The sequence below is a fragment of the Bubalus bubalis genome, chromosome 20 (assembly GCF_019923935.1).
Source record: "Bubalus bubalis isolate 160015118507 breed Murrah chromosome 20, NDDB_SH_1, whole genome shotgun sequence".
NCBI classification, from domain to species: Eukaryota; Metazoa; Chordata; class Mammalia; order Artiodactyla; family Bovidae; genus Bubalus; species Bubalus bubalis.
In genome coordinates, this window is record NC_059176.1 from 62296226 (window position 1) to 62312768 (window position 16543).

Sequence of the window (16543 nt, forward strand, 5' to 3'; positions counted from 1 at the left end):
CAAAACAACGCAAACATCTTCCCCTGAATTACTAACGCTCAAAAGCTCCCGAGCTGGGATCTCAGGCAGGGACTTACCATCAGCTGCGCTGAAATACTCCGGGTTCACAGAGGCGTACAGCACTCCATTTCCCAGCCTGCTGCTATTTCTGCCAAAAAGATGAAGTTTAGGTTAGAAAAAAAAAAAACAAAAAAAACCCACACATTTCTGTTTGTACTTTCATCTGTTTTATTTGTTCTGATTCATTAAGGACAGAGGAGTGGGGGAGGGGAGTGCCATCGGGACAGCTCACCCTAAGGCCTCTCTTGGCTTCCTCCTTGGCCCCAAATCAGTAACATTTCTTTCTTTACTTCATCGGAAACTGAAAGCTTATTTTATGGACAGAGTTAAAATACCATGTTTGAAAAAGCTTTGCAGAAGCAGCAATATCTGTGATGGGTCAACCAGACTCCAAAAAAAAAAAAAAAAAAAATTTCTGCTGTTGAATCATTAGAAAATGTTCTCTTTTTCTGCAAAGAACATTTGACTGGAAAATCAGATTTTCTGATCCATAAGATATTTCCTTAAACTCCTCAAAAAGTTCATCTTAACTCAGGTTCAAATCATCAAACCAGTCCAAAGCAGCAAGTGTCTGAACTTCGCACCAAGGCACTCACCTTTTTCTATGGAAGACGTACAGCATCATAACCAAGCCTCCCACTATCAACAGAACCGCAATGGGCAGAGCGATGATCAGGTGGATGAAGTTCTCATATGTCGCTGCAGAAACAAGCCAGAAATGAGAGCATGTCAGGAGATGAACATATTTCATATTCAGTTAAAAGTATGAAAAAAAAAATCCCTGAGAATTCCTCTATTGCTTATCACGAACTAGGCAGTCTAGTTGGCTATAACAAAAAAAGAGAAAGAAAACCAAGTCATTTGCAAAAATATTAAAGAAGTGCAGACTGAGAAATAGAGTCATTTTTATTGTCAACCTAAGTATATTCTGAAGCAGTTCAAATGATGGATTCAAGTAAAATAATCTCTGGTGGCTCAGTGCTAAAGAATCCTCCTGCAATGCAGGAGATCTGGGAGACCTGGGTTCAATCCCTGGGGTAGGAAATGGCAACCCATGCCAGTATTATCGCCTGGAAAATCTGGTGGGCCGCAGCCCACAGGGTTGAAAAGAGTTGGACACAACTGAGTGCACACACGCAGACACACACAGTTAGATGACTATTAATGGAGTTGCATACATTTGCTAAAATAAGATGAATAGCTTTTTATGTATATAGTGCTCAAGCTCAATCTGTCTTAAGATACGTCCACAGACAACCTAAAAAAACACGAGTAATTGGATGGCGCCCTTTACCAAAGCTGCTCTGAATTCTCCCCTAAACATCAGAGGCCACAGTTACAGTCTGAGACCACAGAGCTCACACCTGCTCGTTACCACGCTCAGCTCTTAGATGACAGATGACAGGCTGGACACTGATCCACACGCTTAGAAAATTCAGCTGGATGCTGACAATCAACCTGTCCACAGGTAGCAGAACCACAAGTAGACCGCACACACTTCAAGGGGGCAGGGAGGAAACAAGAGTGTGGAGGGAGTCAGGAGAAGCTGGCCAAGCATAGCATGGCTGGAAGTGACATGCAGAGAAGTCAGGGCCGGCTCCCAGGGGCCCTGACCAGGCCGAGCAGCGTGAACTGCACTCTGCAGATGAGGAGGAATAGGGAAGAACCCTCCAGCCCTACAGTAAACTTGATAGCACTTGGGTGGGGAGAGCTGGCTGTGCCCGAGGACAGCCTGAGCGGCTGGCAGTGGGGAGGGGACTCTGCCCTCTCCAAGGGAGGGGTCCTGGGCATGTTCTGCATTGCCCAACTTGGACCTCTTGAGGGAATCACTGCTCCTTTTCTACGAATGACCGAGACTCACAGAGATGAACTGTCCCCCACAAGGTCACACAGGCAGCGGGGGTACTTAGGCTTCCTGTACCCCAGCTCGCACTCTTTCCATGAAGTAAGTGCCTTAGAGGCTCTGAGCTGAGGTGGTGGTGGTGGCTACAGAAGCTGGACTCGGAGAGAACGCAGAGGCAGAAAAGATGAGCCACGGGTTTGAATGAGAAGTGGGCGGCAGGAGAGAAGGAAAGGGGAGCAGTGGCCGTGAGGCTCCTGGCTTGGGGACTGTGCGGGTTACGGGGCCACAGACTGAGCTGAGGAACTGGGGGCAGAGCGGAGAAGGATTCTGAAGGTGCCATCTGTGATTCTGGTTTTGTGCACGAGGCATCTCAAGCGCCTGTGGGATATTTGAGAAATGTCTATGTGGAAATGAGGGTGGAACTCACTGGGGAACCAGTTACATCTATTAAGCTCCCCCATCAATAATTACTTTGCTACTAAATACTACTATTATTATTACTCTGTAAGGACTATTAAACCTATTTTTTTAATTAAAGTATTTTTATCAAAATGCTCTAGAAATGGATGCAGGCTCCTACATTTCCTAGTTCTTGAAAACAGTTGCAAGTTAACACGGCTTTTGGGAAGCTAATGGAGGGTTTTTTTTGCTCGCTCCCTGAGGACTATTTATTCTATTTGTATCACTTATACTACTGGTCAGGTTGTACCATGTTCTTTTTGAGTTTCACATTTCAACAGGGACATGGAGAAACTGGAACACATCCAGAGAAGAACAAAATGATTGAATAGCTGGAAAATTGGTTTCTGAGACTGGCTTATGAGAAAGGGCCCCAAACTTGAGATTATTTAGTCTGGAGAAGAAAAGCCTGAAGAGTAATTTAATAGTATTCAAGCACATGAAGGGCTCCTAAAAGGAGAGCAGTTGCCAGAAAGCTTCCAAAGCTTCTGTCTCCTCTGAGGACCGAACAGGAGAGGAGGTTCAATCGTAGCAGGAGGGAATCTGGTCTGACACAAGGAACAGCCTCTTGATAGTAAAGCAGGCACACAGATCCAATTTCCCGGTGGTGTTTGCCAACTCCTGCTGGAAAGGTGCCACCAGAGGGGCTCTGGGTCTCCCACGGGCTCCCAGGACCCACAGGGTTAACGGGGGGCGACAGCAGATAGGACGGCTTCTCGCCGACAAGCCAAGCTCACCACGCCTCAGAAGCCCACGCTGCTGTTTCAAAGAACACAGCGCCGCCCGAGTCCTCTAAACCTGGGCCCTGTTCCTGAGGGATGGATGTGGACAGGGGAAGGCCGCAGAGCAGGCCAAGAAGTCGCTTCTTTGGGGAGGGCTCTGGGAGTACGGAGAAAGTTCCCTCGCTGGAGGGCATGGCACCTGCCAACTGTAAAAAGCAGGTGAAGCGGGGCGCATGGAGAATTCAGACCATTTCAGATGACGGAACGATCTGTTTAAGCATCTGTTTAGCCCTCATACAGTTCCAGGCTCACAAAATGATGTCTCAAGGTTGGCAATTCTATTTCCCCCCATCCTTCTTTTGGTATCTGTCACACTGGAGATTTCTAAATATCATGCGTGTCTTGGACTTTCAGGCACTAACCAGATGGACTGCTGGATCCACTGAATCTTGAGTTTAATAACTCAGACGCCGGACCAGAGCAGCACGGGTGTGGACGCCAGAGGGGACCAGGGCAGTGGGAACTGCCCACTCGACCCAAAAGAAGCACCACTCAGCACGCGGGGGTCGCTTTTTCTCCAGCAAGCAGTTAGGAATAGTATTACAACCAGTCTGATCCCATTATCTGAACATGAAATAATCTTAAAAATCTGGTTTCTACTACAAAATAGTACAAACTCAAAATGGAAATAACAAAGAATATTTATGTCACCAACCGAAAATACCGAATTTTCTTGGCCAAGCAAGTACAGTGCCCTTGTGCTCATACATTTTACAAAACTCGGTTTTAAAATCTAAAATCCTCACATAGAATGGCCTTCTAAGAATACTGTCGTGTTGATGGTTTCAGCGTAAACTCAGCACACGGCCCAGCCTCTGTGCCAAATGGGGAGTGTGTGTGTGCATGCGTGCTAGGTTGCTTCAGCTGTGTCCAACACTTTGCAGCCCCACGGACTGTAGCCCGCCAGGCTCCTCTGTCCATGAGATTCTCCAGGCAGGAATACTGGACTGTGCTGCCATGCTTTCCTCCAGGGGACTGTCCTGACCCAGGGATCGAACCCAAGTCTCTCACATCTTCTGTTTCAGCAGGAGGTTCCTTACCACTCGCGCCACCTGGGAAGCCCATCACCACACAGGGAGTACCGTGTACTCTCAGTGTGCGTTGCTGCTTTATAAGCACATCTGTATTTTACCAACGAGCAGTGATGGGGCGCTGCCTCGGCCTGGGATTCTGTCATGGCGATGGCTCCTGCCCTGAAGCAGGCTGGACCAGAAGGCCCCTGGGTTTTGTCCCCCCTTAGGATGCTAAGCCCTGAGTCTGAGCCCTAAGCAGCATCCCTGACGAGGCAGAAGGCAGAATGGTCAATTCAGTACTTTGTAAAATGCTCTGGACATACATCAAGCTGAGAGCAAGGGCCCCCTTGCTGACTCCCTCAAAAGAGGGTCCCTGAGGCAGGGACTCCACGTGCAGCAGCTCCCTGGCCTGAGCTCCCAGACGGGATGCTGGCATTAGTGTGCCTCTTCTCGGTGGTGGGTGATGGGAATCAGAAAATCGGGCTTCCCCGGTCCCAGCCCCATCAGCGGCTCCCACCATGGCCTTACTCTTGGCCTGAACGTAGAAGAACACGGGATCCGTCCACGACCCATTCCCAGAGAGAGAGGTGGCCTGGATCCGGGCTGTGTAGTTCCCTGGGTTGAGCCGGTTTAGCTTGGCTCCTCCATACTTCCTATACTCCTGTCTGGACACACATTCCCGCTGATCCTGGAAGATATAAAACACAGGTGTCAATTCCCCACGCACGTTGGAAACGGACAGCTGTGGCCGCCTGGCCGCTCGCCTCCCGCTGATGCTGACGCCGATTCTCAGGAAAAGGGCAAACACCGGCTCTACGTGGTGGCAGTCCTCCGGTAACTGAAAGCGCACCCAAGCCCTAACCAGACCTTATTACTTTAACCAAAAAGTGTTTCAGAAAGATTAAGTTATTAAGACCAGTCTCTAGGCCGAAAGATCACTTTCTGTAAAGAAACAGTTTCTTGGGGGGTGAGGATAAGCCAACTCCTTGCACGCTGTGAAAACTCCTCAAAGAGCAGAGAGCTGCTACAAAGACCTAAATTCTCACTGACTCACCTCCTTATTCCATTGTGTAGTCTTCAGCTAACCGGGGGGTGCCCTGTGTCTCAGTGTAATGTACACATCTGTAACAGAAATGCACCCACACGTGCTCGGCGTCCAGACTCACCTCGACTTGGGATCCATATTTTATTTCATACATGAGGATCAATCCATTGGGATTCTCAGGTTCTGGCCATTTTAAAAAGATGGAGTTCTCAGGCCTTGGCTCCCAGGTCACCGGCCCAGGAATGTCGTCTGCTCCTTCTGTGCAACAATTGAAACAGGCAAGAAAGTTAGATTCGAGCCCCCAAGGAGGGACAGAAACACTGGACTAACTTAAGAACGGCCTCCCCAACCCCTCACACAGGACAGTGGACAGCAGTCGCTGTGACTCCTCTTGGCCTGGCCATGCACACACAGCAGGGGTTTTGGAATCGGAACAAGCTAATGATTGTAAGTCTCGAGATGCCACCATACCCTCCCTTCCCACTCCGGTCCCCCAACAGAAAAGCCTACTCTCAAGCACAGGAGGACAATCTTGGCAATTCAAGTCACTCAGGTCTGGTTCTCGGCTTCTATGCGATGCCATCGATACCAGCAGCATGGAAAAGGCGCAGCGTGACCCTGCAGGCTGGGTCCTGGGCCCTGCCTGTGCTCTGCATCTGCATGTGGCAGATGCAATTTCTGGGCAGGTGTGAAGGATGGTCCTCAAGCCTGCCTGGGAGAAAGCCGCCAGGAAGCTGGTGCTGAGCACAAGCTCGCTGGGGTGGAATCAGCGATTCCTCCAGCTGCTGGGGGAGGCTGGGGTGCTTGCTCTCTTGCTTGTGTTTCTTAAAGTAGTACGCCAGGTGGTGAGCAAAGTCACTGCAAGTTCCAGCTGGGAAGAGCTCTGAGAAATCAGCTGGGCTGTGTCTCTCCTGGGATGGTGAGGAGACGAAGGCTGGGTTGGCTGGCAGAGGCTGGAACCGAACCCAGGAGGCCCCATCCCCAGACGCAGACACTCTGTGTTCCCTGCCAGCTCTGCAGGGAAGCAAATGCTGCAGTTTGCCCATCCTGAAAGGTGGATGTGTGGCTGTCTGAGCCATAGGCAGCTTCTAACTTACAAGGGGAAGGTGAAGATTAAGCAAGCAGGACCAAAGACTGCATGGGAGCTGTCCCTGAAGAGTGATGCTCACTCTGAATCAGGGCTGAACACTGGGGATTTCACGGAAACTCAGGGAGGGGCCTGGCAGAAAAGGGCTGTGGGAATGCATAATGCACACCCACGAGAAGAAGGAAAAGAGTCGATCCTGAGTCGAGCTCCCTGCTCTCAAAGTACTTTGCATGGAGAAACTGGGGTGGGAGTGGGGTCGCTATGCATGGATGCCATTCCCTGTTGGGCTTCCAAGTCACATGTAAATGACCACTGTTCTTTAATCAGCAGGACTGAGACTAAGAGTGCCAGCCTCCGTCTCTTCCAATCAGTCTGCTCCACTAGGTTGGGTGTGGGTGAGCTGGATCACACTGTACCTGCAGGCATGGTTCTTGCAAAGACAAAGTTGGAAGCGCTGCAGCCAAGCTTCTCAGCCTCATGGTTACAGCTGTGGATGTCGATTCGGTACAGAGTAAAAGGCCGGAGGTTGGAGATGACAGTTCTCTCCTTGTTGTCCACTCTGCTCTCAAAGAAAGGGTACTCGGTCTCGAGCTCTTCCGGGTCTGTGATGTTGTAGGTGTCCAGCACCGTGGTGTTCCTGCCCCGGCTGGACATGGTGGTGTTGGCAATCTGCATGACCTCCCTCCGCTTCCGTTCGGGTCTGCAAGGAAGAGTGAAACGTGGCTTGTGAGTGAGGGCTTCTGCCTCTCTTGTCTTTCCTCTGACTCGAGCCAGAGTGAGAGAAAGAAAAGAAAAATCTTCACCTTGGAATAAAAGGAGCTATTCAACCCCCTTGTATAACAACCAACAAATTATATGGGGATTTCCTTCCTCATCATTTATTTTGCTTTCTCTGCACTACAAACCTCAGCCTCACCATGCAAACCACCCTCTTGCTCCCTGAGTGGTTACTCGATAGCTGCTGTTCAGTCGCTCAGTCGTGTCCAACTCTTTGCGACTCCATTGACTGCAGCATTCCAGGCTTCCTCGTCCTTCACTGTTAAGTCGGTGATGTCATCCAACCATCTTATCCTCTTTTGCCCCTTTTTCCTCCTGCCCTCCATCTTTACCAGTATCAGGACCTTTTCCAATGAGTCGGCTCTTATCATCAGGTGGCCAAACTATCAGAGCTTCAGCTTCAGTATCAGTCCTTCCAGTGAATAATTAGGGTTGATTTCCTTTAGAATTCACTGGTTGGATCTTGCAGTCCAAGGGACTCTACAGCATCACAGTTCAAAAGCATCAATTCTTCAGTGCTCAGCTTTCTTTATGGTCCAACTTTCATATTCAAACATGCTATTGGAAAAACCATAGCTTTGATTATATGGACCTCTGTTGGCAGAGTGATGTCTCTACTTTTTAATACGCTGTCTAGGTTTGTCATAGCTTTCCTTCCAAGGAACAAGCATCTTTTAATTTCATGGCTGCAGTCACACACTCCACAGTGATTTTGGAGCCCAAGAAAATAAAGTCAGTCAGCTTCCACTTCTCCCCATCTATATGCCATCAAGTGATGGGACTGGATGTTACAATCTTAGTTTTTTGAATGTTAACTTCTTTTTTAAATTATTTACTTATTTATTGGCTGTGCTGGGTCTTCGCTGCTATGTGGGCTTTTTCTCTGGCTGCGGTGCTCAGGCTTCTCTTGCTGCAGGGTATGGGCTCTAGAGCGCAGGTTCAACACCTGTGGAGCATGGACTGAGTCGCTCTGCAGCATGTGGGCTCCTCCAGGATCACAAATCGAACCCACATCTCCTACACCAGCAAGTGGATTCTTTATCACTGAGTTACCAGGGAAGTCCAAATGTTGAGTTTTAAGCCAGATTTTTCACTCTCCTCTTTCACCCTCATCAAGAGGCTCTTTAGTTCCTCTTCACCTTCTGTCATTAGGCTGGTGTTATCTGCAGAGCTGAGGTTGTTGATATTTCTCCCAGCAACCTTGATTCCAGCTTGTGGTTCATCCAGCATTCTGCATGAAGTACTCTGCATATAAGTTACATAAGCAGGTGACAATATGTGGCCTCATTGTACTCCTTTTCCAATTGTGAACCAGTCCTTTCCTGGTTTGTTGGGAGGAAGGCCCAGGCCCCAAATTCACTGTTAATGAATCCGGGTGGTGGAAAAGTCACTGAACCTGGGTTCTAGTTTGAAAACATCTTTGAGCTCTTTTCTAACCTCCCTCAAACTTCCTGATTCTTGAAAGCATGCACAATATACAGAACATCTCGTCTAACTCGTGAGCTGCAGCCCTACCATCCACTGTGAGAACATGTCACTGGTGGGGCAGGGCAGGAGGTGCTATGGTTTCAATGGCAGGAGAGGAAGGGAGGGGGAAGAAAGCTGTTAAACAACCTGGAGTTTATTCTGGAAAAAAGAAAAAGCTAGTGCCTCCACTTCTAAAAGGTCTTGATTTCCTGTTTTAAGGACTTCTAAAGTAAGATGTCTATCTTTGACTAGTATACAGATACCAGGAAGGTCACTTGACAGAAAATAGAAGTCTCTTTCAAAACCCTCTGTTACTACAACCTCAGAGAGCCTTTGAGGGCAAAGCAAATGCAGCATAAACAGAAGCTGGGGGCCGCTGGTATCCCTGCGGGTGGGGAGCTGGGAGAAGACGGATGCCCAGGAGAACACGCTGGCAACAGGGACGCCACGGGGGTGGGGAAACAGGCTTACAGGTAAAACACTGTCCTGGATCCTGCTGCTCTGCCCAGACTTTAGGCACGAGGTTGTTTCTAAACCCTGTGCTACAATTTTTCGGGAAGAAAAAGGCACTATCAGCCACCACCCCGTTTCTATCTGCTTCCCCAGACACTACAAGGCTGCCCTGTTGAATGTCCCTCATGTTTTCATTTTTTAACTATTTTTTGTTGTGGTAAAACAAACTTTTAAAATAAAAAAAAAAGCTAACAAAACTTTATAATTTTAACCACTTTTAGGGATAAAATTCAGTGTCATTGATGACATTCATAATGCTGTGAAACCATCACCAAAATCTTTCATCACCCCAAACAGAAGTTCTACACAGAGTAAGGAGTAACTCCCCATTTTCCCTCTCCCAGCACTTGGTAATCTGTAATCTACTTTCCGTTGCCATGAATTTGCCTGTTCTGGATATTTCACACACATGGAATCATGTAATATCACTGTCTGTATCTGGCTGTTTTCACTCAGCATAGTGTTTTCAAGGCTCATTCGTGTTGTTCAGAATCTCATTCCTTTACATGGTTGAATAATATTCCACTGCAGGGAAAGACCACATTGGCTCATCTCTTCATCTACTGGTGGACACACGGGTTGTTCCCAGCTTTTGGCAACTTGAATAATTCTGCTCTACACATTTATTTTCCTCCATTTTGTCCCCACTTGGCAGAAGTGGCAGCTGGAGCAACAGAGAAGATAGATGCCTTGGGGTTGAGCTGTTTGTCTTGGAAAGGCTGTCTTTGGCACGGCTTCACAAACTTTTTCAAGGGACCCTGTGGTGCTCGGTTATGCATTGAAGTGGAGCCCCTTTCAAAACTGAGTCAGTTTCTCCTTCTCACTTTGCCCCTCCTTGGCCAGGCTGGGAGTCCAGCAGGGAGGTGCAGGAAGGGCCCAAACCCCGGCCCCTTCACTTGCAGGTGTCTGCTTGTGGCCGCTGCCTGCCACTCCCTGAGCCCACAGGGGGCTGGCCGGCTGTCACCCTGAGGCCCCCACAGCGCAGGCTGCGAGCTCCTGGCCTGACAGGGCTGAGCGCCCACCTGCCCAGCCGATCGCCCACCCTGTGGTCTCTCCGTGATGGCCCCCGGGGCCTCACTTCCGGGCTGTCAACCTGCGCAAGGTGGGCTGGGGTGGGGGCGGGGACACCGCGGCGGACGTGGGGCCTGGGTGCAAAGATGGCGGTGCCCGGGCACCAAGATGGCGGTACCCGGGCACGAAAATGGTGGTACCTGGGCACGAAGATGGCGTTGTGCAGGAAGTTCTCGAAGACCTTGCGGTACTCGGCCTCCTCCTTCTCCGCCTGCTTCTCAGCTTCGGTTTTGGGGCAAGCGCAGCACGGCCCTTTCTCCCCGCCGCACACCTCGGTCTTGGGGTTCTCCGTCACCTCCTCGACGTCGATGGTGCCGTCGGCGTACTTCCTGATGGGGATTTTGTCTGCTTGGAAGAGAGTGGCCCCGTGCGAGCCAAGTTACACGGGCTGCCGGGAAGGGAGAGCCCGCGCCCCGAGCTCAGGCCCGCCGCTGCCGCCCACTCCCCACAGACGCCGCCGGCCGCCCCCTCACCTTTGGAGCAGTAGTTGTGCCGGTACAGGTAGCTGTCCTGGGGCTGGCGCTGCCAGCGCACGATGTAGTAGCTCAGGTTGCCGTTGGGCAGGGAGGGCGGGTTCCACTTCACGATCAGCTGAGAAGAGGAGTTTGAGGCCGAGAGGACATCCAGGGGGATGGAAGGAACTGGGAGGGGGCAGAGGACGCGTCAGAAAATGCAAGGAAGCCGAGAGCCAGGCTGCCAGACACTCAGCGCAAACCCACCAGAGTGTGACCGGGACAGGACACGGCGGTGAACACAGACACAAGACGCCAACCGAACCTCCTTTCCCAACTGTCTTACTTTCCCTTTATAGCATCTGTTCTCAGGGCATCTCTGCGCTGACAAACACGACTGAGCAGTCGATGGCAACGGGCGGTGGGGGCGCAGCCGTGGTTGGGAGGGACGACTTAGAATCTACAGCTAATGCAAATGCTGGACTGTCCTCATGTATCAGCGCTGCCATCCTCTAAGATGTCTAACTCGGGCAGTGTCAGCAAATGGTGAGACCGACTGCCTTGTGTGTGTGTGGGTGCGGGGGCGGGGGTGGGTTCCAGAGGAGGGGGTTTACCTATGGCAGAAACCAACACAATATTGTAAAGCAATTATCCTTCAAATAAAATAAATTTTTTAAAAATTAGAAAAAAACCTGACTTCTATTTGAGATTTTGAATCTCTGATTAAAAAAAAAGGAAAAAAAGCCAAAATGAAAGGGGGACATAAAAAGGCTGATGGAAGGTGTGGGGCGGGGCACAGGGGGCTCTGGAGAAGAAGGCAATGAAAAAGGGTCTGTAAATCTGACAACTGTATAACCACGAATCAGTGGAAGTATGGAGTTATGACTATGAGAAGTCTAAAAATACCTGGAACACACATAAAGCCCTGATTTCAAGTCATGGACTCTTGTTACCATCAAAAGAATATCGATTTACAGGCAAAGCATAAGGATCTGGTCAAACTGTACTTACTATTGCCCCTAAATCCCAAACCCAGAGCTGAATTGTGTGTAAAGGGCAAATGCATCCAGGGACCACTGAAATCTTGTTTTCATTAGGTTCACAGAAAAAGCATTGATTTTGGTAGGTTTACCAAAGTGCGAAAAACACCTTCGCTACGTGCCACTTAAGCAATGTGGTCATGTAAGCTGCTTTTTTTTTTAATAACTGGAGTATAATTGCTTTACAATGTTGTGTTAGTTTCTACTGTACAACAACATGAATTAGCTGTTTGTATACATATGTCCGCTCCTTCTTGAGGCTCCCTCACACATCCCTATCTCACCCCTAGGTCATCATAGAGCCCTGAGCTGAGCTTCCTATGCAAGCTGCTTTTCACATTTGAAAGCTTAAGGGACAACACATACATGAGGTTCTGAACACTTGTAGGGAAGGACACGTTAGGGAAAAGTTATGACTAATGCTAACTTTCTCTGGGAAAATGTTTAACTACTAAATGCTAGGCCATTTTAGTGCTTCCTAGAATAAGTATTTCAGAAACACACAGCGGACCCCGAGATGTTTCAACAACAGGTGTCTCAAAAAACTGGACCGAGAACTAAGCCGTTCTCTGACTACCACCTGCAAGGACAGGCGCCAAATGGAGCAAACTGGCTCAACTCGTGCAGTGCTCTGTTTTCCGTCTTTGGGGAAAGGAAACAAGTTTCTTAAGAATTGGTCATAGCAAAGAAAGATTTTTATTTTCCCTAAATTAGTCACAATGAATTACTTCCAAATTTTTAGGCTGAACAACTTGTTCTGTTTCCTTGAGCCTCTGCTACATCATCCCAGGCCTAGAATCAGAAGTCTGTGTCACATTTATTGATACAAATGCTGTACCATCAGTGACATGATCATAGCCACTTAGAAGAGCATTGGGATGGAACAGGGGAGGGGAGGAGGAGGCAAGAGAACATGAGCAAAAGGATTTCCTGACCAACATTTTTTCCTTTCCCTCTTTGCCATTTAAATTCACTTTGTGCTAGCTTGTATGTGTTGTAACAGCCTACGCATTGTAACAATGGCTATCATCAAAGAATGTTTAAGTGCCTTTTAAAATGATGTGCATTTCCCTACTTCTAACCTGGTATTTATACACTTGGAAAATTGACACAAATGCTTGCTCTCATTAGTTTCAGATTCTGGAGTTGAGAAATGAGGTAGTTTAGAAAATGGGGATCGGGGGAGAAGGAGGCACATTTTCATCAGCAGTCACTTGCACTGTCTACCACGTGGTTCCTCTCATGCTTTTCAACTTGTGTTTGTTTCCTTGGAACCCTAAGCACTACAGGATGAAGGTGAGAAGCCAATGAGCCCGAGATAAACTGGAACCCCAACCGGCAGGGCTTCAGTTCCCAGAGGTCCAACTATCCAAATAAACAAGAAGGGGAGCCTAGGGGACTGTATCCCGTTGGGGCCTCCCAAAGAAACCAACCCAGCACCTTGACCTGGCCTCACTGGTCCAGGACAATCAGAATGATGATGGAAGAGGGTCCTAAGTCCAAAGAAGATGTCCTGGAAGAGGCTGGGGTATTGGGGAGTAGGAGGAGAAAAAAATGATACTGCTAAGGTATTCTATTGATATACTAAGAAGGCATATAAATGAGAGACACTGGCCCAGGACGGGGGGAGACAATGGGCACAGCTCAGGGACAGCCCTCTGACTACACCTTGTCATGAGCGAGGAATGTGAGCTGATGAGGCGGGGACAGCGGGGGCCGTGTGTGGGTACCTGATGCGTTGGTGCGAATGTACAAGATCTCGCTCTTGGCCCCACGAATGTGGTCGTTCTCCACCATGGTGAGGGTCACGGCCTTCACGTAAACGGCGTACTGCGTCCAGGGCTTCAGCCCGTGCAGCAAAATGCCGGGCTCCACGTCCTTGTTGGGCGGAAGGTCCACGTCCACCATGTTCCAGCTGTTGGAGCCGCAGGCGTCCTGCCCGTCATACTCCGTGACGTTTTTAAAGGGGCTGAAACACAGTCAGCGAAGCTCAGACTGCTTTATGGTGCTAACACTGAAGCTCTAAGAGCCTCCCTGGGGTGTCCCCCCTTCCACTTTCCATAATGAGGATTCTAGGTAAAACACGTCAGCAATTAGATCTTTATAGAATCAAAGTAAGCTACCAGACTCCAGGTCTCACTTGGTTCTCTATATCCTATAGAGTCAAACCCTCTGCCTCAGGAAGAGTTAAGTTCTGTAATTACTGGGACTGGAAACACTGCTCCTGAAGAGTATATACAAATACTCTTTCCCTCTCTTCCCACTGTGGCATTTTTTTTTTTTCACCATAAAAAACAAGGGCAGTCACTTAATGCAAACATCAGTTATTGATAAGAATAACTTCTGGAGGAAAATGCCTTTGCCACAGAAAAACAGCTTCTCAAGTCAGTCTCCAAAATCTAATTTGCTCACAAACAATTCTGATTGCTTAAGTATTTTTATCACATTCAAATATTTAGTTTCCAGGTTATCTCAGACACTAACGCCAACCCCTTGGGGAAAGTGCCAGCCGACCCTGCCAGAGAACTGGTAGGACTGTCAAAGAGGACGGTGGTTCTGCACAGATGCGGAGTTGGGCAGGGATCCCACGCCCCTCAGATGGAAGGGCTGGACAGCCACTGGTTTCTGAAACCGGCCTTCACACACCCCTTCCGATCGTCATGATGGCGGATGAGTGACTCCTGTGTGCTGGGACACTGAATGCCTGAGAATCCTGCATCTGGACTTTCTCATGGGCACGGCACTCCCAGGGCCCCAGCTGGGGCAGGGGAAAGGGTACCAGATGCTGACACCATGGCTCTGATTCCAGCTCCAGGGAAGGCAGTTACCCGGGAGAGGCATCAAGGCGGGCCCCGGGCAACCATCTGGATACAGGAGGCACCGGAAGGGAGGGGTGGACCAAGAAGACATTCCTGCCATCAGGAGAGATGGCTGCCCGGGCAGGCAGGTGTCCCCTGAAGGACAAGAAATGCCCCTGGCAGATTCTGGGAGAGATCCTGAAAGGTTCGGGACATGGAGATCAGTCTCTCTCCATTTTCCATCCCTTGTTTGGAGGGCTTATGATCTACAGTCGAGGGCCACATCTGGGGGGAGAGGCCACAGAGAGTGACGGGAGTAGACTATGGACTCATCTGAGGGTCACCTCGAGGGGGGCTGAGCACCCCGATTCGGGTGTCCCTGGACTATGGGTTAGAGGGCACCAAGGCTACAATGATGCCGCAACCACACGCACCATCCCAGCTTCTGAATGTTTGGACTGACCTAAGTCACAAAGTAAGTTTTTGCTTTGGACTTTTTAAATTCAAGCACCTCTAAGCACCCCTGAAGAAGGAAAGGTGTTGAGAAAACACTTTTTCGTTTACAGCTGTCACTGGTGGTCGTGGCTGTCACGGGACAGCGGGGGTGCGGGGGGGGGGGTGAAGCCCACCCACAGAAGGACGGCCGCAGCACAGACACTCACGCTTCCTTGTAGTAGACAGTGAAGCTGATGAGGTCCCGGTAGTCGGGGGGCCGGTACCGGTGCCAGGTGATGATGATTCGGTTCTTCGACGTGGTGGTGGAGGTGAAGTGCAGGACGTCACTTTCACCTGGGGCAGAGGCACACCTGTGAGGGACAGTGATCTCCACCCTCCCCTCCCACGCGCGCGCGGGCTCATCTGCTTGGGCCACGGCCCTCTCCCCCGAAGCTGGCTGTGCGTGCAAAGCCGCTGTTGGAACGTCTCAGTGACTCTGCCGTCTCCACTAAGGACCCAAACACTGTGCTACAGGGCCTGCAAGGGGCTCGGTCCTTTGCTTTCGTTCACGCGGGGCCCTGGATGTGAACCTGTGGGCGATCCTTAATAACCTGGAAGAGGACTGCTGGCTGCACCAAGGGAGCTTGTCTCTGCTCATGCCTGAGACATGGGCCACCGAGGGGGCTGGGGACCTTGACGCTGGAAGAGCCTTCTTAGACAAGGTGACACCTGTCTCCCACTGTGGATCTGCCTGGTTGAGTCAGTAACGGGGCAGGTGTGACACAGGAGGGGAACTTCTTAGTCTGAGCTTGGTACCGACACCCTCCTGCGTGACACCTCCAGGAACTCCCTGGAGGCTCCGGCAGTGCCGATGCATAGCGGGGAATGGACTGAGCACTAACAGAGCCCACATCGCTCGGCATGGCTCCCGTCCTCTGTGGGAGGAGCCTGGGCTGGGGAGCATCACAGGGAGGCTGTCCCAAGTCCCCTCGTGCTCCCGGGCCAGATTCAAACTGCTGAGAACTCGGGGATGGCCGCTGAAGCCGCCCAGGCTGAGACCCGAGCTCTCCTAGGAACGGCCCTTTCCACCCGGGGCCCTGTGTTTGCCTGACTCCCTCCCACCACACCCTCCACCCTCAGGGAGGTGAAGCAGAGGCCAGCAACAGTTACAATCCAAGATGTCTGTGGGGCAAAACGTGATGGATTGAGATGGAAAAAATGCTGTAGTTTCCGCTAAAATGTTATTTACAGAGGAAACATTTTTTTTTCCCCCAAAGGAAAATAAATGGCTACTGTATTCATGATCCAACAGGTCAGACTGGCTGACTCTGAGCAGAAAAACACTTTGAGAGAGCTATGCGACATCCACTCTGCAATGGTCTAAACAGGAGCGTGGCGAGGGGGGCGTGTGACGCGCAGGGAGAAGGCCCTGCAGCTCTGCGTCGGGTTTCCCTCCTCTAAAACCCCTTCCTGGGCAACTCGAGAGTTTACGGGGTGAATCCCAAGCCCACAAAACAAAGTCCAATGCGGACGGTCTCTAAGATTCTCTCCCACCAGTGTGTACGTGTGCACCACCCCGGATCACAGGGGTTAGTCTGTTTTTTGCATACTGTCCCTTATCAAAACCGATGGTGGAGAGAGCATTTACCTTCATAACCTGATCCAGCCATACAGAAGCACACCGTTTTTACAAGCAGTTTT

At 50.0% G+C, this 16543-nt stretch overlaps 1 protein-coding gene across 8 annotated transcripts in view; it reads right to left on the reverse strand.

Moving 5' to 3' along the window:
• IGF1R (insulin like growth factor 1 receptor) overlaps positions 1-16543 on the reverse strand; it is a 307210-nt gene that overhangs the window by 33103 nt on the left and 257564 nt on the right. For 7 of the 8 annotated variants that reach the window (XM_025271562.3, XM_025271563.3, XM_044933274.2 and 4 more), the window contains 9 exons: positions 15070-15196; positions 13340-13578; positions 10591-10758; positions 10258-10465; positions 6706-6989; positions 5324-5460; positions 4686-4845; positions 657-759; positions 78-148 (listed from right to left, as the gene is read on the reverse strand). In XM_025271562.3, coding sequence (XP_025127347.1) covers positions 78-148; positions 657-759; positions 4686-4845; positions 5324-5460; positions 6706-6989; positions 10258-10465; positions 10591-10758; positions 13340-13578; positions 15070-15196 — 1497 coding nt within the window. The remainder of the gene's footprint in view (positions 1-77; positions 149-656; positions 760-4685; positions 4846-5323; positions 5461-6705; positions 6990-10257; positions 10466-10590; positions 10759-13339; positions 13579-15069; positions 15197-16543) is intronic. The other variant, XM_025271567.3, reaches the window with a different exon arrangement.